Source organism: Pollicipes pollicipes, unplaced genomic scaffold (assembly GCF_011947565.3).
Source record: "Pollicipes pollicipes isolate AB1234 unplaced genomic scaffold, Ppol_2.1 Scaffold_4881;HRSCAF=5763_pilon_pilon_pilon, whole genome shotgun sequence".
NCBI classification, from domain to species: Eukaryota; Metazoa; Arthropoda; class Thecostraca; order Pollicipedomorpha; family Pollicipedidae; genus Pollicipes; species Pollicipes pollicipes.
Window position 1 is genome coordinate 39,275,763 of NW_023596576.1, and position 21,235 is coordinate 39,296,997.

At 55.3% G+C, this 21,235-nt stretch overlaps 1 protein-coding gene across 1 annotated transcript in view; it reads left to right on the forward strand.

Annotated features, from left to right (window-relative positions):
* Positions 1-464: 464 nt before the first annotated feature.
* Positions 465-21,235, forward strand: part of LOC119100359 (ATP-dependent DNA helicase PIF1) — a 23,316-nt gene continuing 2,545 nt past the window's right edge. Inside the window, exons 1-12 of the mRNA XM_037223461.1 lie at positions 465-514; positions 3,011-3,371; positions 3,507-3,587; positions 3,913-4,030; positions 4,428-4,696; positions 5,364-5,466; positions 8,106-8,244; positions 9,073-9,215; positions 10,742-10,773; positions 10,828-10,929; positions 18,675-18,683; positions 20,278-20,421. Coding sequence (XP_037079356.1) covers positions 3,015-3,371; positions 3,507-3,587; positions 3,913-4,030; positions 4,428-4,696; positions 5,364-5,466; positions 8,106-8,244; positions 9,073-9,215; positions 10,742-10,773; positions 10,828-10,929; positions 18,675-18,683; positions 20,278-20,421 — 1,497 coding nt within the window. The 5' untranslated portion in view covers positions 465-514; positions 3,011-3,014. The remainder of the gene's footprint in view (positions 515-3,010; positions 3,372-3,506; positions 3,588-3,912; positions 4,031-4,427; positions 4,697-5,363; positions 5,467-8,105; positions 8,245-9,072; positions 9,216-10,741; positions 10,774-10,827; positions 10,930-18,674; positions 18,684-20,277; positions 20,422-21,235) is intronic.

Here is a 21,235-nt window from a genome sequence, read left to right on the forward strand (position 1 = left end):
ACCACTGTGGTCAAGCCGGAAGGATCTTGGGTGATGGCAACAGTTGTTCAGTTTATTGTGAAATTGTAATCAAAATTTACCCGAAAGAGCTGCGGTGATTTCAACGAAGACATGCGAAGTCAATGCCACATCCATCATCAGGAGTGTAAAATCGCAAAATGAATTGTGGGGTCTGAGGAGAAGAGAGCACTAACGAAACCCGCCCGATAATACGCCAACAAACTGGTTTCTTCCCGTATACCACTTTTTCTTTCAAAGCTGGGTGCTAGGCCCCTCACACTGAATAGAAAATAACACCGCTACCCGACATGCTGCAATTTCCACCAACACAAGCGACATGAACTCACGACTTCATCGGCCGTCTCAGGGAACAAGCGCCAACCCAAAATCCCTTCACAACACGAAATATTTCTTCTACTCTTGGAAAACTTGGATTTGGTATCTCTGATTCCGAAACATTTTAAATAAGGAAATCAGCGCAAGGGCAGCCACCCAGTCGTCGAACAATTTCAAAGTACGTATCTCTGTTTGTTTTTGGATTGATAGTGATTGAATCTATCGAAGATTTGCAAAAATATCGTTAAGATCCATGCAGTGACGAGCTTCACGCAAAGTTGCTGCAATAATCTTTCGGAACATTTGTCAGTATTGTGCAATAATTGTCGCATAGTCATTTTGGGTCGTGAAACTGGATATTGCGTAAGCTGGTCAGCAAAGACCGCATTACGTGATAACCCCAAAAAGGTCTTTTCGTAACGTGCTCAGTTTCACATGCAGCCTGTGGCCAGTGAGTCATGCTGTCCCTTTTGGGCTTCTGTGCTGATCCCAATATTGCATCCCAAAATGATATATTGTGCAGCTAGTTCCCAGCCCCCGTCACATTGCAGGACATATCTTGTTGTCTCAACCTAGCAATGTGCATATTTTGTGTTGTAAAATTTAACTACCTGTGAAATGTAAGTGACATTGGAGAAATTAGTGGAGCAGGGAAGTTCAGGGCTCATGTCTTTATATGCTGTGACTCACACAAAGCTGGTTATGTTTGTTCCCTGTGAAACTGACCTAAGAAGAATCCTTTAATATAATTTCACTTACAACCATCTGCAGGAACCTAATACATTGCTTCTTTTGTACCATAGATCTGGCTGCATGCATGAGGGCCTATTCAATCACAAAGTTACCACCAGGTGGTTTGAAAATTTCTGTGAGTTAACAGGATGGGAATGCTTGTGACCTATCATTTAAGTGATGTAACCTAATGTAATGTTTTTTATTGCATACAAATAAGCTGTAAATTTGCATTTGAGGATGCTGGAAAACAGTATTCGAGCAATTTCAGTGCATGCATAGTTAAAGAACTGGATAAGTTCTTAAAAAAACCTTCTGGATGGAGGACACAGCTCTGCACAGTTCACTTCATACACATCTTGTACTATTTTCTTCAACCATTGTATCTTTACAAAAGTGTTATGCTGTTGTTCATGTGGGCTGAAAATATAAAAGGTGCTAATGTCTCAGTCCAGTTTGCAAAGTAAGGCATGCTTCAATAAAATGTTGATGCAGTTATTTGCCTCAGATTTTGGGCACAGTTTTGGGACTTCCTCAGCATCAGTAGAACTTCAAATATGCTTAAGGCTCTACAAAAGTGGGTACATGCATAAATATATATTCAGAATGCACACAGACATCAAGCTCAGCTTGCTCATTTGTTTTGGTAAGAGAACTTAAATCAGAAAGGGGCTATGAGTTGCATCAGGACTGAAATCTGGGGTGCACAGAAGTACACTTTTTATAAATTTGATCCAAACCCTTTGAATGGATGGATTTCTGGGATCAGTGCTCACGCTAAGCAGTGCTTGTTGTGTGAGCTCTGACCCCCACCATCCGATCGCGCGATCCCAGGCAATGGCAGAATTTAGTGGCAAAAGCTTAACGTGCCGCAATGCTCGGCACTGTCCGTCCTGCCTTCTGACGTCAACTGACCTTTAGCGCGACGGTTGCCACCGGCCGCAGGCCATACCTATCAAGGGCAGATAGCGAGCGCCCTAAAGCGACTCGAATCCACCCAGCCAGGGGTGGGTGGATTGGAAGGCAGGCTTTCTAATCAACTGAGCCACCGGGACGGACTTATTGTAGATAGGACTCATACACTTCTGGAAGCACGTTTTGTTGGTCTAAATGCACCTCATGACACACAGCCCTGCAACTGGCTACCCACCTCATTTCATTTGATGAATCTCTAGTGTGTGCTCAAGCTTTGCTTTGCCAATGAGCAATGTATTTAGTCTCCTTATGATAACTCATGGACGCCATTTCCCTTACTGGCCTCGTAAGCTTCAGAACATGAGAAAATTTAGACAGGTAACCTACCCTAAGTCCAATTTTGCAACTGGTCATCATCTTGAACACATGAGTTGTTAAGTGCATTTTTGAGGAGCATTATTAATATAAATGAGATGACAATAATAGCCTTGTTCCTCATAACATAACCAGGAGAGTGGAGAGATAGACCATCTATCTCAATGATGATCTGTCTAATAGAGAGATATTCATCTGTCATAGATGAGTTGATATTTTAGCCACATGCCTTAATCACAACAAATGTTTTTGTAATAGCATTTGTAAGATATGTCTAGTCATGCCAATCTTAATGACTAATCATGCTGTTCATAGGCAGGTGTTTGGAGCCTGGGAAGGAATGTTTATTTACATTACCTTGTGATGACCTTAGTCCCCTGAATATTGGTTCCCCCGAATGTTGGTTTGGCCTCCAAAAGCTTGCTGAAATATTACAAACTGAAAAAACCAAGCATCACATAATATTAACTTCTTTGGGAGTTATTTGAAAGCCATGAGCACCTATGGCCATGATGGGTTATAGAAATGAACCTGAAAGCTTGCTGTTTTTCAAAACAAAGTACTCTCCAATGAGAAACTTGCATTTAAAAGGAGCCCTCCCAATCATCTGTCAAAGATCGCCGTCCTTGATGCCGGCGGCCGCCGTTGGCAGGGCGATGACGGCGACGGACGAGTCTCCGAAGAGCTCGCTGGCGTGCCCGGTGGTGTCGGCGACCGTGGTGGTGGAGCAGCTGGGCGCCGAGGGGAGCGTGCTGCGCGCGGCGCGCCACCCCTCGGCCAGCCTCTCGCTCTGCCGCACGGAGCGGCGCGAGCTGGCCCTGCTGCTCGACTCGCCGGCGCGACCGCAGGTCAAGGTGCTCCTGCGTGACGTCAGCCTGCACCGGCGCTTCCTGCGCGAGGGCAAGGCCACTGTGGTAGTGCGCGGTCAGCACGTGCGCCTGCTCGTCTCGAACGCGCCGCCCGCCCAGCTGCTCGCCTTCCTGCGCGTGCTGTCGGCCAAGCTGGCGCTGCAGGTGGCGCGGCCGGTGCGGCCCCGCCCGTCGGACGTCGCCGCGCGCCGCCTGGACGAGATCAGCCCGCTGACGGCCGCGCAGCTGGCGCAGCTGACCGGCGCGCCACAGACGAGCGCGCCGCAGAGCGCGCAGCAGGCACCGCTGGCTGCCCGTGACCCCAACGTGCCGCCGCCAGCGCGGTCCGCGAAGCGACCGTCCGCCGGCCCCCAGAGTCAGGTGCGGAGGGTGTGATGGCCGTCGAGGGACGCGCTCAGGAGGCCCTGGCTGATCCAACCGGTGATGTGGGGAGGAGGAGGGGCTGTAGCATGTTCCGATAGACGGTGGAAACGTAGCCTTATGGTCAACAAAGTAATGCCATCAACGGCGAGCAAACAGTCCAGTGATCGGAATTGATACATTGGTTTTATTATTTACACCCCCTTGTGCAGGATTGGAAACACTTTCCCGTCGTATTCACATCACTAGCGCAAAATCGATCGTTACAAATTTAATTCTGCGTATGATCAAATTGAACCTTTATGATATTGTACAATGCTTTCAGGCGAAGAGACCATCAAAGGAGATGACAATGAGCCAGTACCTAAACCCTCTCCCTATGACGAAGGAACAACGATCTGTCCTGGAGGTGGCCACGAGCAACCGCAACATCTTCTTCACAGGTTGGTTCAGTCTGTCACCCCGCATCCTCTTTTGGATGGACTCGACCATCGCAGTGAGCCCTATGTGCATGCATATGTGACAGCGCTATGCTGTAGTCCGACGATGGGCCTAGGCTGGGTTTCTGACTTATGTTTACAGGATGGGGTTTAATGCAGAGCGGGATTGTGGAATTGCGGCAGATCTTGCCCTGCTGTTATCATCCTTGTGTGCGAGGTGTCCGCTTTAGTCACGCTGAGCATTATGCGTGCCTCGTCGGATATCACGCACGCTACGCCAGCTCCATCATGTGCAGCACCTCGCTCGTACGCGCCCCACCCGCTCCCACGCGTGTGGGTCAGCGGTGCGTGTCAGCTGGCGCCCCCTACTCCGATGACGCAGCCACCGCCCGGCCGGCAGGCGGCGCCGGCACCGGCAAGTCGTTCCTCCTGCAGCGCATCATCGCCGCACTGCCGCCCGACTCCACCTGGGTGACAGCGAGCACGGGCGCGGCCGCGTGTCAGGTGCAGGGCGTGACGCTGCACGCGTTCGCCGGCCTGGGCCGCGCCGCCGGCTCGCTCGAGCAGTGCGTTCAGCTGGCGTCGCGGCCGGCCGCGCTGCAGCAGTGGCGACGCTGCCGCCACCTCGTCATCGACGAGATCTCCATGGTCGACGCCGATTTCTTCCAGGTGTGGCTGCGCGGTGCGGAGCGTCGGTCTGCGGGCTGGGATGGATCACGAGCGGAGGGTCGGTCTGCGGGCGGGGATGGATACGGGCAGAGGGTCGATCCGCGGGCGGGGATGGATCAAGAGCGGAGGGTCAGTCTGCGGGAGGGGATGGATCACGGGCAGAGGGTCGGTCTGCCGGCTGGGATGGATCACGAGTGAAGGGTCAGTCTGCGGGAGGGGATGGACCCCGGGCAGAGGGTCGGTCTGCGGGCTGGGATGGATCACGAGCGGAGCGTCGGTCTGTGGGCGGGGAGGGATCAGGAGCGGGGGGGTCGGTCTGTGGGCGGGGATGGATCGCGGGTGGAGGGTCGGTCTGTGGGTGGGGATGGATCGCGGACGGAAGGGTGTTTCGGTGAGATCATGTCCAAGGGGTGTGGGATCTGGCCTGCTGGTGCCTATTTTGCTTGCCCTTGGAATGTTCGATTATGTTTGAGCTAGTCATGACCGTTTGCCATGCTCCCCAAGGCTTAACTCCCTCACATCCCACCATGCAGAACCCACGCTGCGACGTCTGTCCCTCTTGCATTCCACTGTGCGCCCCTCACACCGTTGTCCGTGCTCACCTCCCGCCAACTCCCCACTGGCGCTGCTCTCCGAGCCCTCTGACGTGGCTGCCGGCGGCCCGCAGAAGCTGGAGTCGGTGGCGCGGCAGGTGCGGGGCAACGACAGCCCGTTCGGTGGCATTCAGTTGGTGCTGTGCGGCGACTTCCTGCAGCTGCCGCCCGTGCTGCCCAAGGGAACGGCGGGTCAGTATGGTGCGCAGACCGGTGTTCGGAGGCCGCCGCTGTCTAGCGCAGCTCCCCTGGCACCGTGCGTGGTGTTCTGTTGCGCTCCCGCGCGGCCAAATATTTGTTGAAAGAAGAAACGTTGAAGAATTGTTGGGTCCTTTGCTCTTTATTTTTTGTGTGAATCATGTTGAGAAAGGACTAGAAAGTTAGGTGCTTAAATTTGTTGACGACATTAAATTAATAGGGGTGTTGAAAAATGCAGACCAGGTGAAACTTGACTAAGAGTAGCCCGTGATTTGGGCTTCTCTGTGGCAGATGTCATTTACTTATGATGAGTTGAAGGTGGGGCATATGGGTAGTTCCGGCAGTGAGGGCATTAACTATGAAGTGGGAGGCCGAGAGTCGGACCAGGTCGAGGACGACAAGGACTTAGGGGTCATAATCTCCAGAGATTTAAAGGCTGAAAAGCGATGTGGGGCTGGTAGGAGCCAGACACTTTGGATGCTGGGACTTATTAACAGGAATGTGCATTACAAGAGTAGGAATATTGTCAAAAAGGTGTACTTGCTTATGTCAAACCACATCTAGAGCATTGCGCACCGGCTTGGTCCCCCCTACATCGAAAAAGATATAGATAGGCTGGAACGAGTACAGCGAAAAGCCACGAGAATGATGAATGGGGTTGGCAGCTTAGAATATAAGGATAGGCGAAGGACCTTGGATTTGTTTTCATTGAAATATCGAAGACTTAGAGAAAATCTGATAGAGCTATTCAAGATTATGACGGTGTTAGACAAGGTAGAACTACAAGGAGCAATGAAAATTAGGCTGAGACTTGGAGGAAACCAGTTTCAAGTATCAAAAGGTAGGTGTATAACTGTGAACAGGCAGATGCCATTTAATCAAAGAGTAGAGAATCATTGGAATAGACTGCCAAACATAGTTGCAGGAAGTTCCTCTGTAGCAACATTAGGAATCGTCTGGACAAGTTTTTTATCACTAAGGATCCCATTTATAGCTAAATTCAGGCAGGTCAGGCGGTAAGATTAATTCAAGGATGGGGGGAACCTAGGGTAGCCCAACCTCGGTGGGCCGCTGTGACTCTTTGTTGGCCTGATGTTTGAATGTCATGTCTATAAGAAAGTATTTGTATACAACAATTTCAAAAGTTGTGCTCACGATTCCAAATGGCCTTACTAGTGTATGGAAAGCGGCATAGGTTACAGATGCTTTGCTCATCCAAAGTTCACAGCTTGCACTGACACGACAGAGGGATGTAGGGACATGTAGCTGTCAATTGCTACCATCGGTGACCTCCACAGTCACCTGCAGAATCAGAAGACGCATGGGTCAACAACTTCACAACCATCCTCCAAATGGCCGCGCTCATGGCCCGATTGAAGTCAGCCTTATGTCCGCCTAGTGAGCCCGATAGATGGTATTTTAACCGTCGCTTTACGGAGTCTTCACCTTAGCCCCACGCGGAGAGGGCGCAAAGCCCCCCCCCCCCCCCCCTACCCCGCTAAGATCCAAAAACTACGCAAGTTAAGAGCCGTGGGAAAGCGTCTTTGAAAACTACATCAGATGCGCGCGATTGAAGTGACCGTTGATAGCTTAGATCAGTCCACAATGTTCAAATTGGTGCATTATACAGCCCCCCCCCCCTGCTTTTTCACGAACTAACATGCCACGACGACTGCGATCACACTGAAGACGGCATTGGATCGCTATTGGAAAACTAATAGATGGAAACTAGTGAAAATTGACACCCATCACCTGCGATGTATCATTTTTGGTCAAACGCACCAAGCCTGTTATTGCAGTGACCTGTAGAACCATTTCAAGAACGTCACAAGTGATGTCAATGGGGAAAAACGGCGTTAGAAATTGTTTCCAAGTCTGTAATATATGTACTTTATGTTTTAAATGGTATGACCGCAAATAAATAAAATCTTGTCACGAAGGTCAAAATTTGAACTTAGGTAACTTTGGATAACCTGACCTTGCCAAAGCCACAAAAGCAAAAGAACTGCACTTCGGACGTACATAAATGATGCAAACGAAGCTACCCCAAAATTTTAGCACTGTGCTCAAAACCGTTGGGACATTTTTGTGGGAAAACTTTCGGGAGCCTCTGAAGCTTCCCTCGTAGGGCAGTGTGCGAGAAGTGGTCGGATCAACGTGCTGTGAGTCTTTATTTCACCCCAGTCAGCGACATTGACACACGTTCAAGCTGTATGGCAACTCGATGAAGTTTGTACACCATTTCGATCGCATTTCCGCACTTCCATCGCGTTCTGTGCTTGAGTGGGCTTGTGGTTGTCATGTGTCCATGTAGCGGCGGACGTTGAGTTACCACTTCCGTCGTAGACCAGTGTCTCATGTCAAGGGTATCGTCCAATTGGCTGTGAACAATGACCACCGAGATCTTCAAACGATGTAAGACTTGATATCAGCATCAAGGGCGTTAAGCTCGTGATTTTTGGGCATTGAGTTTTTGTATTGCTTGTTGTGACAGCAGCCAACCTCCAATACGTCACGAGGTGCTGCCTTGGATACAGCTCAAAATGAGCTTCGACAGTGTGTCCGATAAAGTGGCTGATTGCCCGGCTCTGCGTCAGGTGGCGGCGGTGGCGGCGGCGGCGGCGGCGGCGGCGGTCGGTTCTGTTTCGAGTCGGAGGCGTGGAGCCGGTGCGTGGATGTGACGATGGAGCTGCGCGAGATCCACCGGCAGGACGACCCCGAGTTCATCCGCATCCTGCGAAACGTCCGCGTCGGCCGGTAAGCAACCCTGGCCGCCCCGCAGCCCTGGGGGACCGCGCCGTCTGCGGTGGCCTTGTTGTGGAATGGGACGCCGCTCCCGCCAGCGGACAACAGCTGGTGCGCTCGGTTGACGCATCCCGGCATTGGCGGCGCTGTGTTCCAGGCCTGTGAGGTACTCTGTGGCCAATGATTGCTCGTAAATGCGTTTGCCTGTTTAGCCCAAGACAAAGTTGCCGGCCTGTCGAGGCTCATTAACAAAGTTCGCAGCGGTGCCGAAGTTTGTGATGCCACTCGTGCAGGAGAATTATCGCATTGGTCGGACGCGGCATGCCGCTGTCGTGTCAGGGCCTTGGACGCGATAGCTGGGCCTGGAGTGTCCGGACTCTGTTACGGATGTGTGTCAGGAGGGAAGCGCTCTTGGGAGGGGGGGGGGGGGGGGGGAGGAGGGAAGGAGACAACCGTCCGAGATTGGGCCCAGCGCTGTCTTTGCAGTGCTTCATTTGATACCCAGCCGAGAATCAGTTACGGAGTACAATGGTCGGACTACCTACTGTGGCGTTAGTTTTAGGAACATCGTTGCTTTTTTCACCTAGGCTGGGATTTCTGGCGTTATGCGACCAAGTGCTCCCCGAGCCGACGTGGCCTCCCCGGTCCCGCCAGGTGTAGTGAGGACATGACCTGACGTGACCTGCGTACTCCGCGCCGGCGCGACCTCCCCGGTCCCGACAGGTGTAGTGAGGACATGACCTGGCGTGACCTGAGTGCTCCCCCGCACCGACGACTTCCTCGGTCCCAACAGGCCTAGCGAGGACATGACCTGGCGTGACCTGTTCCCTTTGCCGGCAGGTGCAGCGAGGAGGACGCCCGGCGCCTCTCGGCCACGGCCAAGAACACCATGAATCTGCCGGAGGGGATCGCGGCCACCCGGCTCTGCACGCACCGGGCCGACGTGGACCAGATCAACGCCCACCAGCTGAACGCCCTCACCGGTCAGTGGTCAGACGAGCTCAGCTGGTGCAGCGCTCCTGTCACGGATCAACGCACGTGTGTAGTGTAACAGTCGTGCTGTCGGTGGCGGCTGCCGACCTCACCTCTCGCGTGAGGCAGGGTCGAGTCAGTGTTCTTACAATTCGCTGGCGTGAGTCAAACCGGTAACGTATCGAGGATGCAGATATGCTGTTGGCGGAAGAGGGGGGGGGGGGGGGGGTGGAAGCTCCACGTAAAACTCTTATTGAAGACGTACTCTTACTCAAGGTCTCTTTTTGTGTGGCCCACACATATTTGCCATCGCAAAAATCAATAAGTTTGCCTTTATTCTGGCTGGTTTAGTGTGAGCCAAAATTGGGTTATTAAATTTTACCGATGCTATCTTTAAGTCCCCAAATCGAAACCAGACACGTCAGAAATCATCATAAACATATCAGGTACCATAATCACCATCTTAAACAGAAACAGGGTCCAGCTACGCCGCTCTTACAGGATACGAACTCTGAAAAGGAGCGTGTTTACTGAATGCCAAAATATGGCTGTTAACAGCATCTTAAACGAACATCAACCCAGGAACACTAACTCCAGTTTCACCATGCAAATGTGCTGAGAGGTGTTGGTTACGATACTCTTCAGGAGCAAAGGCAGAGAGAGAGAGAGAGAGAGAGAGAGAGAGAGAGAGAGAGAGAGAGAGAGAGAGAGAGAGAGAGAGAGAGAGAGAGAGAGAGAGAGAGAGAGACAGAGACAGAGACAGAGACAGAGAGATAGACAGAGACAGAGACAGAGACAGAGACAGAGACAGAGACAGAGACAGAGACAGAGACAGAGACAGAGACAGAGACAGAGACAGAGACAGAGACAGAGACAGAGACAGAGACAGAGACAGAGACAGAGACAGAGACAGAGACAGAGACAGAGACAGAGACAGAGACAGAGACAGAGACAGAGACAGAGACAGAGACAGAGACAGAGACAGAGACAGAGACAGAGACAGAGACAGAGACAGAGACAGAGACAGAGACAGAGACAGAGACAGAGACAGAGACAGAGACAGACACAGAGACAGAGACAGAGACAGAGACAGAGACAGAGACAGAGACAGAGACAGAGACAGACAGAGACAGAGACAGAGACAGAGGCGTTAGGTATGCTTGAGTGTGGTCGTTCGAGCCAGGTTGTATCGATACGATTAGTTTAACATTTTGAGTCAAGCTTACGGCGGCTGGTGACATCAAGGCGTTTTTAAAGATCTAAGAGATAAAGAAGAGTCGGCTCCTGACGATCAATGGCCAATAGAACACAACCAGAGAAAAAAGAATGGGCTTCAGATAATGCACTTTTGGGCGCAGGAAAAACATGATTATCAACCCTTCCTTCCTGCGAAAGGCAGGCGACGCCATATGGGTGCGGCGTAAAGCCCCAATGATGGCAGCTGTCGGAGCCGGCTGATGGTGATGGAGTCGCGGTCTGACCTCAGCACAGACAGCGCTGGGGCCGGCGCGAGCTGACCGCACCGCCCCGCCGCCAGGCCGGCTGCGGGAGTACTGCGCCGAGGACTCCGCCGGCGCGCCGGCCTCGCTGCTGGACACGCTGACGCCGGTGCCGGCACGTCTGCGACTGCGGCCCGGCGCCCAGGTGATGCTTACCAAGAACCTGGACGTGCGCGCCGGGCTCGTCAACGGCGCCCGAGGCGTGGTGGTCGGCTTTCGCGGCGGCGTGCCCTTCGGCGGACAGACGGGTGAGTGCAGGGCTGGGGTGGAGCGCTCGCCCTTCGGCGGACAGACGGGTGAGTGCAGGGCTGGGGTGGAGCGCTCGCCCTTCGGCGGACAGACGGGTGGGTGCAGGGCTGGGGTGCAGCGCTCACCCTTCGGTGGACAGACGGGTGAGTGCAGGGCTGGGGTGCAGCGCTCACCCTTCGGTGGACAGACGGGTGAGTGCAGGGCTGGGGTGGAGCGCTCGCCCTTCGGCGGACAGACGGGTGGGTGCAGGGCTGGGGTGCAGCGCTCAGCGGGCTCGGGCCAGCGATGGCTTGTCAGGGTCAGGCCAGAGTCGGCGGCGGTTTACAGGGGTCGGGTCAGAGGCAGTAGAGCCGGGTCCGGTCAAGGTCAGGGACAGTTCGACGACGGCCAGGTCAGAGCCGACCCAGCGACAGTCAGACCAAGAGACGGCTCGCCGGGGTTCGTCTGTCGTGTTAGCTCGCGCCCGTGACAGGCCAGACCACAGCGTCAGCGGGGCCTTCGGATGGGTGATGCGGATGCTGCCGTCCTAACGCTGCTTGGCGATGTCGACCGTGTTGTCCATCCCGCATGGGTCCGTCAGCTCGACAGTTTCTTGAGTAAATTGCCTGATGCGGATATTTCTTCGCTGCTTGTGTGTATCTATGCCCGGGACGCTGAGTGCGCCTTGTGTTCATTGTGAACGCGTTGCAGTGATGGCTCATTTGCTAGTCCATTAGTTCATCATTCATTGTTCAGCAATGATATGCCACGTAAGAGTCGGCTGGCTTCCGATGGCACGGCACCCCCGTGAGTTGTCCATCATGCGCCCTCACGAACTAACGACTACAGTGAAATAGTACGGCCCATTGCATTATGCGATCAGCAAATGATCTATAGAATGAAGATTGGTGATAACCTGTAACCCCAAAAGGCTTCGAACAAATCGTGGAAGCCTGTTGTGTTCTTTCGCTCCGGATACCCCTTTAGGACCTGCGTGTCGGACAGCAACGGCTGCCGGCTGGCACACCGAGTCGTCTTCTGGCTGATAACCATGCGGCATTGAATTCATTCCACCCTTGGGAAGGAGAAAGACGTGTGCGCTCTGGTGCTAAGTAATTCTCACTCGTTCTTAATCTGATATTGACGACTGGAAAGGGCAGACTGTTTTTTTCCACCTTAAAGATGATATAAGCACAAAATACCGGCACGTGCATTTTACGTAGGCCGTTGGTCACCCAAGACACCTCAGCACACGACAAATTACGCCAGCTCTCATGTGCTGGATGCCCACGGCGGTATGTGACACCACATGAGTTCTCAGACTTTCTCATATTATTATTTTTACGGAACTATGTCACGCGCGCGTGTGTGTATGTCTGTCTGCTTGTCTGTGTATGGACAAGTTTGAGCATGTCTAAATGTGGGCGTGTTTGTGATTGAATGGACTCACGGTGGCAGGTGGTGGATGTTAAAGAGAACCTAGCCAAGACTTTAGAACATCAGGAGATGCGGGGCTGTAACGGGATAAAACGTCAGTTTGTATGATAAAGCGCCAGACCGGTGTCGCCACTCAGCGACCACGGCCGGGCGAAGCGCTTCAAGCGCCTGTAGCGTTCAAAGTCGCTGTGCGAAAGCGTATTGGCGGATAGCTGGTGGCCTCAGGGTTGGGTGGTCGCGCTGTGCCGATCCATTGGTGTCATCCCCAGGCCAGCGCGCTGTGCCGCTCCACTGGTGCCATCCCCAGGCCAGCACGCTGTGCCGCTCCACCGGTGCCATTCCCAGGCCAGCGCACTGTGTCGCTCCACTGGTGCCATCCCCAGGCCAGCACGCTGTGTCGCTCCACCGGTACCAACCCCAGGCCAACGCGCTGTGTCGCTCCACCGGTACCATTCCCAGGCCAGCGCGCTGTGCCGCTCCACCGGTACCATTCCCAGGCCATCACACTGTATCGCTCCACTGGTGCCATCCCCAGGCCAGCACGCTGTGCCGCTCCACCGGTACCATTCCCAGGCCAGCGCGCTGTGCCACTCCACCGGTGCCATCCCCGGCCAGCGCGCTGTGCCGCTCCACTGGTGCCATCTCCAGGCCAGCGCGCTGTGCCGCTCCACCGGTACCAACCCCAGGCCAACGCGCTGTGCCACTCCACCGGTGCCATCCCCGGCCAGCGCGCTGTGCCGCTCCACTGGTGCCATCTCCAGGCCAGCGCGCTGTGCCGCTCCACCGGTACCATCCCCAGGTCAGCGCCGCCACATTGGCGCCTCACCGGTCTGCATGGCGTCTGTCCTCTGACCGTAGGCGAGGTCCGTGGCGCGGGCAGCGGACCCTGGTGCGGGCGCGCCGGTGCCGACACCGCCCCCAGTGTCGGCGCGCCGAGCCCGGGGCGCCGGCTTTGTCTCGCCGCTGTCGGAGGCGAAGGAGAGGCGCCAGGAATGTGATTGGAACCGCCCGACGGCAGGGCTAAGTTGCGTCAATCTGTGTGGAGGATCCGTATCAGTTCTCCCCATGCTGCATTCATTTGGTCTGGAGGTTTGTGGGCTTGAGATATATGTGTTGGTTTTTTGCTTCCACGTTATACGCGTTTTTATACATAAAATGTGCGGTCTTACTGAAGTTCTTTGCGAGTTATATTAAATGGTTTTAGCAGCAGTAGTGATGCAAATTTGCATTACCTTAGTATTCTGCGATAAGAGCCCGATTTCATAATTTATTGCAAGGTGTCTCTGTTCATGCTCAGTTGGTTTAGTTCCACTTAAACTTCACCGAGAATCGTTAAACTACAGAGTAACGTCAAAATAGATTTGCTACTGTGTCTATGGCTCAGTTGCGGAAACTTAGCGTGCTGCGGACTGCTTTCAGCCTTTTAAGGTATGTAATAATCTATCTTTGGCAACGAATCAACGATTGTAGCACTTATTGTAAGGTGGAGGCATTATGGACAGTCGATTTTGTGACCAGCTTCACTGCATACATGGTATTTTCGAAAAAGTAGCAGTGTGTCCTAAGCATTTTTGTTTCAGACGTTTACCGGCTCATGTATGCTCTCGTATTTCGAAGAGACAAATGAGGCATGCACACATTTGTTGGAAAAGGCACCTTCGTTCATTACACTGTTATCCCGAAGTAAACGTTTAATCGCCGAAACTGTTTGAGTAGGCCGGGCTAAGTAGTTCATTGAGAATGCTGGCAGATACGTTTAATATCCCGTAACACCGGTCTTCGCTTGCTCTGTGCATTTCATTGGCCTCCGACTGACAGACAGCGAGGACGCATGGTCTCTGTCTGTCAGAAAACGGACTGCCGTCGCCACAAGGGCGATAGTTTGCCGTCCAGAGCTGCGGCTCCAGGCCATTCGTGACGGGCGCCCGGTCATCTGTCGTCCCAGCAGGGCCGTCTACTGAGCTGTAGCGGGCTGGGACTTATCCTGGGGTCGGGACACTCCAGCAGCCCGGCCGGGCACCCGTTCGTGTGTCGTTGAAGCGGGGCTGTCTGCTGAACTGTAGCGGGCTGGGACTTATCCTGGGGTCGGGACACCCCAGCAGCCCGGCCGGGCACCCGTTCGTATGTCGTTGAAGCGGGGCCGTCTGCTGAGCTGTAGCGGGCTGGGACTTATCCCGAGATTAAGACACTCCAGCAGCCAGGCCGGGCACCCGTTCATGCGTCGTTCCAGCAGGGCTGTCTGCTGAGCTGTAACGGGATGGAACTTATTCTGAGCTGGGGACATCTCAGCAGCCAGAGGTCTGCCAGAGCGCGATCGGTACACCCCAGTAGCCACAGGTCTGTCGAGGCGTGACCGGGACATCTCAGCAGCCAGAGGTCTGCCAGAGCGCGATCGGTACACCCCAGTAGCCACAGGTCTGTCGAGGCGTGACCGGGACATCTCAGCAGCCAGAGGTCTGCCAGAGCGCGATCGGTACACCCCAGTAGCCACAGGTCTGTCGAGGCGTGACCGGGACATCTCAGCAGCCAGAGGTCTGCCAGAGCGCGATCGGTACACCCCAGTAGCCACAGGTCTGTCGAGGCGTGATCGGGACACCCCAGTAGCCACGGGTCTGTCGAGGCGTGACCGGGACACCCCAGTAGCCACGGGTCTGTCGAGGCGTGACCGGGACACCCCAGTAGCCACGGGTCTGTCGGGGCGTGATCGGGACACCCCAGTAGCCACGGGTCTGTCGGGGCGTGATCGGGACACCCCAGTAGCCACGGGTCTGTCGTGGCGCGATCGGGACACCCCAGTAGCCACGGGTCTGTCGAGGCGTGATCGGTACACCCCAGTAGCCACGGGTCTGTCGAGACGTGATCGGGACACCCCAGTAGCCACGGGTCTGTCGAGGCGTGATCGGGACACCCCAGTAGCCACGGGTCTGTCGTGGCGTGATCGGGACACCCCAGTAGCCACAGGTCTGTCGAGGCGTGATCGGGACACCCCAGTAGCCACGGGTCTGTCGAGGCGTGACCGGGACACCCCAGTAGCCACGGGTCTGTCGAGGCGTGATCGGGACACCCCAGTAGCCACGGGTCTGTCGAGGCGTGATCGGGACACCCCAGTAGCCACGGGTCTGTCGAGGCGTGATCGGTACACCCCAGTAGCCACAGGTCTGTCGAGGCGTGATCGGGACACCCCAGTAGCCACGGGTCTGTCGAGGCGTGATCGGGACACCCCAGTAGCCACGGGTCTGTCGAGGCGTGATCGGGACACCCCAGTAGCCACGGGTCTGTCGGGGCGTGATCGGTACACCCCAGTAGCCACAGGTCTGTCGAGGCGTGATCGGGACACCCCAGTAGCCACGGGTCTGTCGGGGCGTGATCGGGACACCCCAGTAGCCACGGGTCTGTCGAGGCGTGATCGGGACACCCCAGTAGCCACGGGTCTGTCGTGGCGTGATCGGGACACCCCAGTAGCCACGGGTCTGTCGAGGCGTGATCGGGACACCCCAGTAGCCACGGGTCTGTCGAGGCGTGATCGGGACACCCCAGTAGCCACGGGTCTGTCGGGGCGTAGTCGGAGCTCACAACCTCATGCCATTGTAGTGCCACGCGGCGGACTTCCGTGTTCCGGCGAGCGGAACCAGGGGGGCATTGGACGTGAGGGCCGGTCTTGCGTCAGCGGTGGATACATGCCATGACATCATGCATATTCTAGTGAGCCAGCTGTGTTTGAAAGGCATGAGCCTCTCAATCAGATGGGAAATGGAACTCTTCGCCGTGGTTTTGTGAGCAATGAAAGGAGGCTCCGATTAGTATGCCTGGTGAAGGGAAATCTAAATTAAAATTCATAAGTGGATGTTACTTGTTGAAACGATGCTTCGCCCTCGTGGGGGCAATACGTGAAAAACGCGATTGATTGGGCAAGGAGGCGGGAAAAACGGGCGTCGTAACTCTGCGGCGGCTTTTTATGGTGAGGATCTCGCAGGCGATCTCGTTTCGTCTAAGCTACACGGTAGCCCAGAAATCCATTGCGCGAGTGTTGCGACTGTTAATAGACCATGCCTTCGACATACATGTAAATGCTGTCGCAGTGATTCGGTTGCGTATGCGACGCTAGCCTTTTTGATTCTCAACCAGTTGCCACCTGAGAATTGCACCATAGTTCGATTTTGAAATGGTTTGAAATTGGCGCGACGGTACCTTCTTGTTAATGTCGGTAACGCGGCGTAATTTGTTCGCGCGAACGGCTATCCCACCAGCCCTTCACGGCCTCGGCCAGCTGAGGGTAGACTTGCTCCTGGGTCTGCAATCCACACCGTAACATTCGGCCGCCGGTCGCTGGCTTTACGTCGACTTGCCACCGGGGCCCCGCCAGCGGAGGCGGCCCGGACACCTGGCCATTGGTGACCGGGCACAACCAAGCTGCGGCTGGGCTGCGTCCGGCCCGGCGCCGCCAGTGGGGTCTCCCGATGACGTCCGGCGCCGCCAGTGGGGTCTCCCGATGACGCCCGGCGCCGCCTGTGGGCTCCCCTCCCGATGACGCCCGGCGCCGCCAGTGGAGTCCCCTCCCGATGCCGTCCGGCGCTGCCTGTGGGCTCCCCTCCTGATGCCGTCCGGCGCTGCCTGTGAGGTCTCCTCCCGGTGCTGAGGCATGTGTCGACGTGGTGGATCCTCGCGATTCTATAGTTGACTTGCAACCTCACTGGCTTGTGTGCATATGCAGAAGACAATCCTGGATGCCACGTGGTGAAGTCGCCCACAAATGAAGAAGGCGGTGGGGACGTTCTATGCACGCACGCACGCACGTCATTGGCTCATAGCTCAATAACGGATGGGTTCCACGCAAGATACTTGGGCTCGGCGGCTGCTCCGCTTCTGTGTTATGCACTGGGGCCGAGGTGATGTTGGTCGAAGAGTCTCAATGTTCAAAATTGTCATGCCCGTCCGGCCGGTAACTTTGTCGTAGAACTGTGACCTGCAAGGCAAGTGCATGCTAAGAAACGTGGTGCGCAAAGGTGCGTGCAAGCTATGCGAAACAAGCTATGCAAGCCGTGTTGCGTCACGCCGTTCCAGTCTGCTGCGTGCTGTGGCTAGGAATGGTAAAGGGCTGGCCTGACGCTCCCTGACCGGGATCCGGACACGATACTCTCGTGCGACGAGGAGCGGCGTCATCTCGCTGCTACCAGGAGCCTGCTAGGGGTAGTTATTAGGTGTTTCCCTGGGGACGTATTTCCACGCCTGGTTTGGGAGGCGTGATCGCATACAAGCAATGCTGACGTGACAAATATTGAGGGCGGAGTAAAGTCGCATCGGTATAGTAGCGGAACTTCGGCTCCGGAACTCCCTGATCTGTCCTGGTTTCCTCATTCGCCTCTTCATCCTAAATGCCCGCAACGGTCTGCCTCGCCTCTTACATAGCTGCCAGCTATGACCTGCCTCCGCGGCCTTCCTGGGGCAGGGGGGGGGGGGGACGGCCCCAGCGCTCGTCCTGGTAGGGGCCCTGCCCTAGCGCTCGTCCTGCGCGGGGGCCCGATCCGAGCGTTCGTCCTGGCGAGGTCCAAACCCAGCGCTCGTCCCTCGCGGGGCCCGAGTCCTGGCGGGAGCCCCGCCCCAGCGCTCGCACAAGCCTCAAAGAAATAATCTTGTCTGGGCAAAGGCTTTTTCGCAGTCTCCCACGATGACCGCAGTCCTGCCCCACAGTTCGCCTCTCCTTGTCGCCGTGTCTCCTTGTCGTATATATATATATATATATATATATATATATGTATATATATATATATATATATATAGATATATAGATATACAGATAGATAGATAGATAGATAGATAGATAGATAGATAGATAGATAGATAGATAGATAGATAGATATGGAATGATCACTGACCGAATGGGTCCTAATACAAACCAGCGTGATAGAATCCGAAGCGCCCCAACATCATCCGTCAGTCTTTCATCTTGACACACGCTGGGCTTGGGATTGACGCAGCTCATATTGGTGTGCACTCGGCGGGCGAATTTGCCCCAATCACCGGCGGCGCGGAACTCAGCGCGGCCTCAAACACAGACAAACGAGCACCGCTCCGGTGAGCCTCGTCCAACACGGAGCTGTCGGACTGCCTGCAGACGGAGGCATGCCCTGGCGCCTTTGGTAATGTCAGAGCTCTAGGAGCTGCAGCCGTTTCACACGGTGGTCAGGTACTCTGTGTGTTGTCGGACTCCAGCTCGGCGTGGCTTTAAGTGAAATGTGCGCTTCGGAGGCAACGGTGGGGGTCATTTGGCTTTGCGTCTCCGCTCAGCTGCGGCGGCGCTGGTGCCAGGGGCGAGGGGCGGCGGACGCTCGACGCTCCGCCGCATAGCTCTGACATAAACGGGAAGACATGTAGCCAACAGAGAGCCACAAGGGCCCATCGGGACTGGCCTACCTCAGGTTCCGCACACATCTTCGAAACTAATCGTATCACCTGACCTGCATGAATTTAGCTGTAAATGAGATCTTTTGACCGATAGAACTCGTCCAAACGGCTTTTGAATGATGCTAGAGAGCAACTTCCTTTAACTTAGTATGTCAACTCATTCCAGTGGCTCACTACCCTTTGACTAAATGATATCTGTCTTCATAGTTCTGCTCCCACGTTTTGCTAAATGAAACTGGTTTCCTCTACTTATCCTAATTTTCAGTGCTCCATGTAGATCTACCTTGTCTATCCCTTTAATCATCTTGTTACCCCTGTCAGAAGTCAATGTCTAAGTCTTGTACCTCCCCGAAGTCTACAAAGTTCAGTAAGTACAAAATCCAAGGCCCGAAGCATATCCTTACATTTTAATTCGCCAATGCCATTTATCATCTGTCCTTCGTTGTACTCTTTCCAGTCTATATTTTTTTGGAGGCATGGGGATCAAGCCTGTACACATTCCTCTAGGTGTGGTCCAACGTCGTTCACTACAACTTTTTGACAACGTTTCTATCCGTGTAATGAACATTCCCGCTAATAAGTTCCAGCGTCCGAAGTGTTGCTCTGCAGGCCTAATAATGACAAAAGTTTGCCCGCACGCAGCGGTACTGCACTCAGTTTGGCCTCAGCCGAATCAAGTAACGCCGACATGCGCGCTTACGACCCCGTGTCGCAGTTGTGTCCCACTTGAGACCCGAGTTTCACGCCGGGTCAGAGGCACGACAGGCCTACGCGCCTGTTTGCTCATGTGTACCGCAATGCGGCTGGGGACGCAGTTCGCGCGGTGCGTGGCGCTCAATGCCGCGCGGGTGCTCGACGGCCGGCTGGACGAGAACAGAGCCGGCCGCAAATGACCAGTGTAGATGACGCACCCTGCTGCAGCAAGCGTGTGACATAATGCCGATCACGAAATAAAACAAACTGAGTTGAGGTGGATTTAGACACTGAAGAATCTGAACCAATAAAGATGATTAAAGCGGGATCGATTCCGGTGACGACAGGTTCGAACATAGCCCTTTATGTGAGCTACATGGGAATGTAGGAGTGTACGTGCTCTCCTAATGGAACCTTACTTCGTATAGTTGTTCACTCACTATACGTGCAAGCTGACTTTATGAGTGCATACGCCGATAGTCAGGTGATTATTTGTGTCAACTCATGAATCCACCCAAGACGTCTCATTTCTGGCCCGTCACACCGAAATGTTAAACAATTTATGTACTCCAGCTAGAGCCGACCACACCTGGCTCGGTCCCCGGCTGCGGCGCCACTCCGAATCACGCACAAGTCTCGACCTTGGCGGCCACTGCACCGCAACCGTGGCTCTGGGCCCGGCGGGGCTAGCAGGGACCAGATACGTTATTGTGCCAAATGTCCGTCTACTCTCTGGTAGTGATCTGAACCCCGTCCTACGGCCAGTGCGTGGCACGCTGATCACAGCGTCCGTGTGTGCGTGTGCGCCACAGAGCTGCCGGAGGTGCAATTCGCGTGCGGAGTGCGGCGTGTGCTGCCCGCCGAGCGGTGGACGGCCCGATCGAGCGGCGCCAGCCCGCTGAGCCGACGCCAGCTGCCGCTGCGTCTCGCCTGGGCGTTCTCCGTCCACAAATCTCAGGTACGTGAGTTGTGACGCTGCCTCCGGACCGGTGAGCCGTCGCGCGCCAGTGACGCGGTGCCCCCCCCCCCCCCCCCCAACCGGCGAGCTCCTCTCCCCACCCGCACCGGTGGCGCGACAGCCCTTCCCCGGCGAGCTCTCTCCCCACCCGCACTGGTGGCGCGACACCCCTGCCCCTGCGAGCTCCTCACCCGCGCCACTGGCACGACAGCCCTCCCTGGCGAGCTTTTCACCTATGCCGGTGACGTGACAGCCCTCCCTGGCGAGCTCCTCTCCCCACCCGCACCGGTGGCGCGACACTCCTCCCCCTGCGAGCTCGTCACCCGCGCCGGTGGTGCGACAGCCCTCCCCGGCGAGCTCGTCACCCGCGCCGGTGGTGCGACAGCCCTCCCCGGCGAGCTTCTCACCCGCGCCGGTCACGTGACAGCCCTCCCTGGCGAGCTTCTCAGCCGCGCCGTTCCGACAGTCACGACACGGTGGCCACTGTCAATGGACGGCGGTGTGACGCTACCCAGATTCTGTGTTTGCTGATGTACGTGCGCTGGACCCCACGTTGCCACATATGCCGCAACGTACATGTGAAAAGCCTTCCGTCCTCTAACACGTCAGCGAGGCCGGCGACCGTGTGATGGAGGGGTCACTGTCGCTCACTCGGCCGGAGCCGTCGGCCGCAGCGGCCGGCGGTGGCGTGTCTGGCTTGGTCGCCGCCGCGTGCCACATCCGTCTCCCGGCGTCGGGCGCCGGCGACACGAGCCGCCCCATAAATCGCCCCGCGCATGCAGATCGCAGGCCGGCCCGGGCTGGCCGGCCAGCG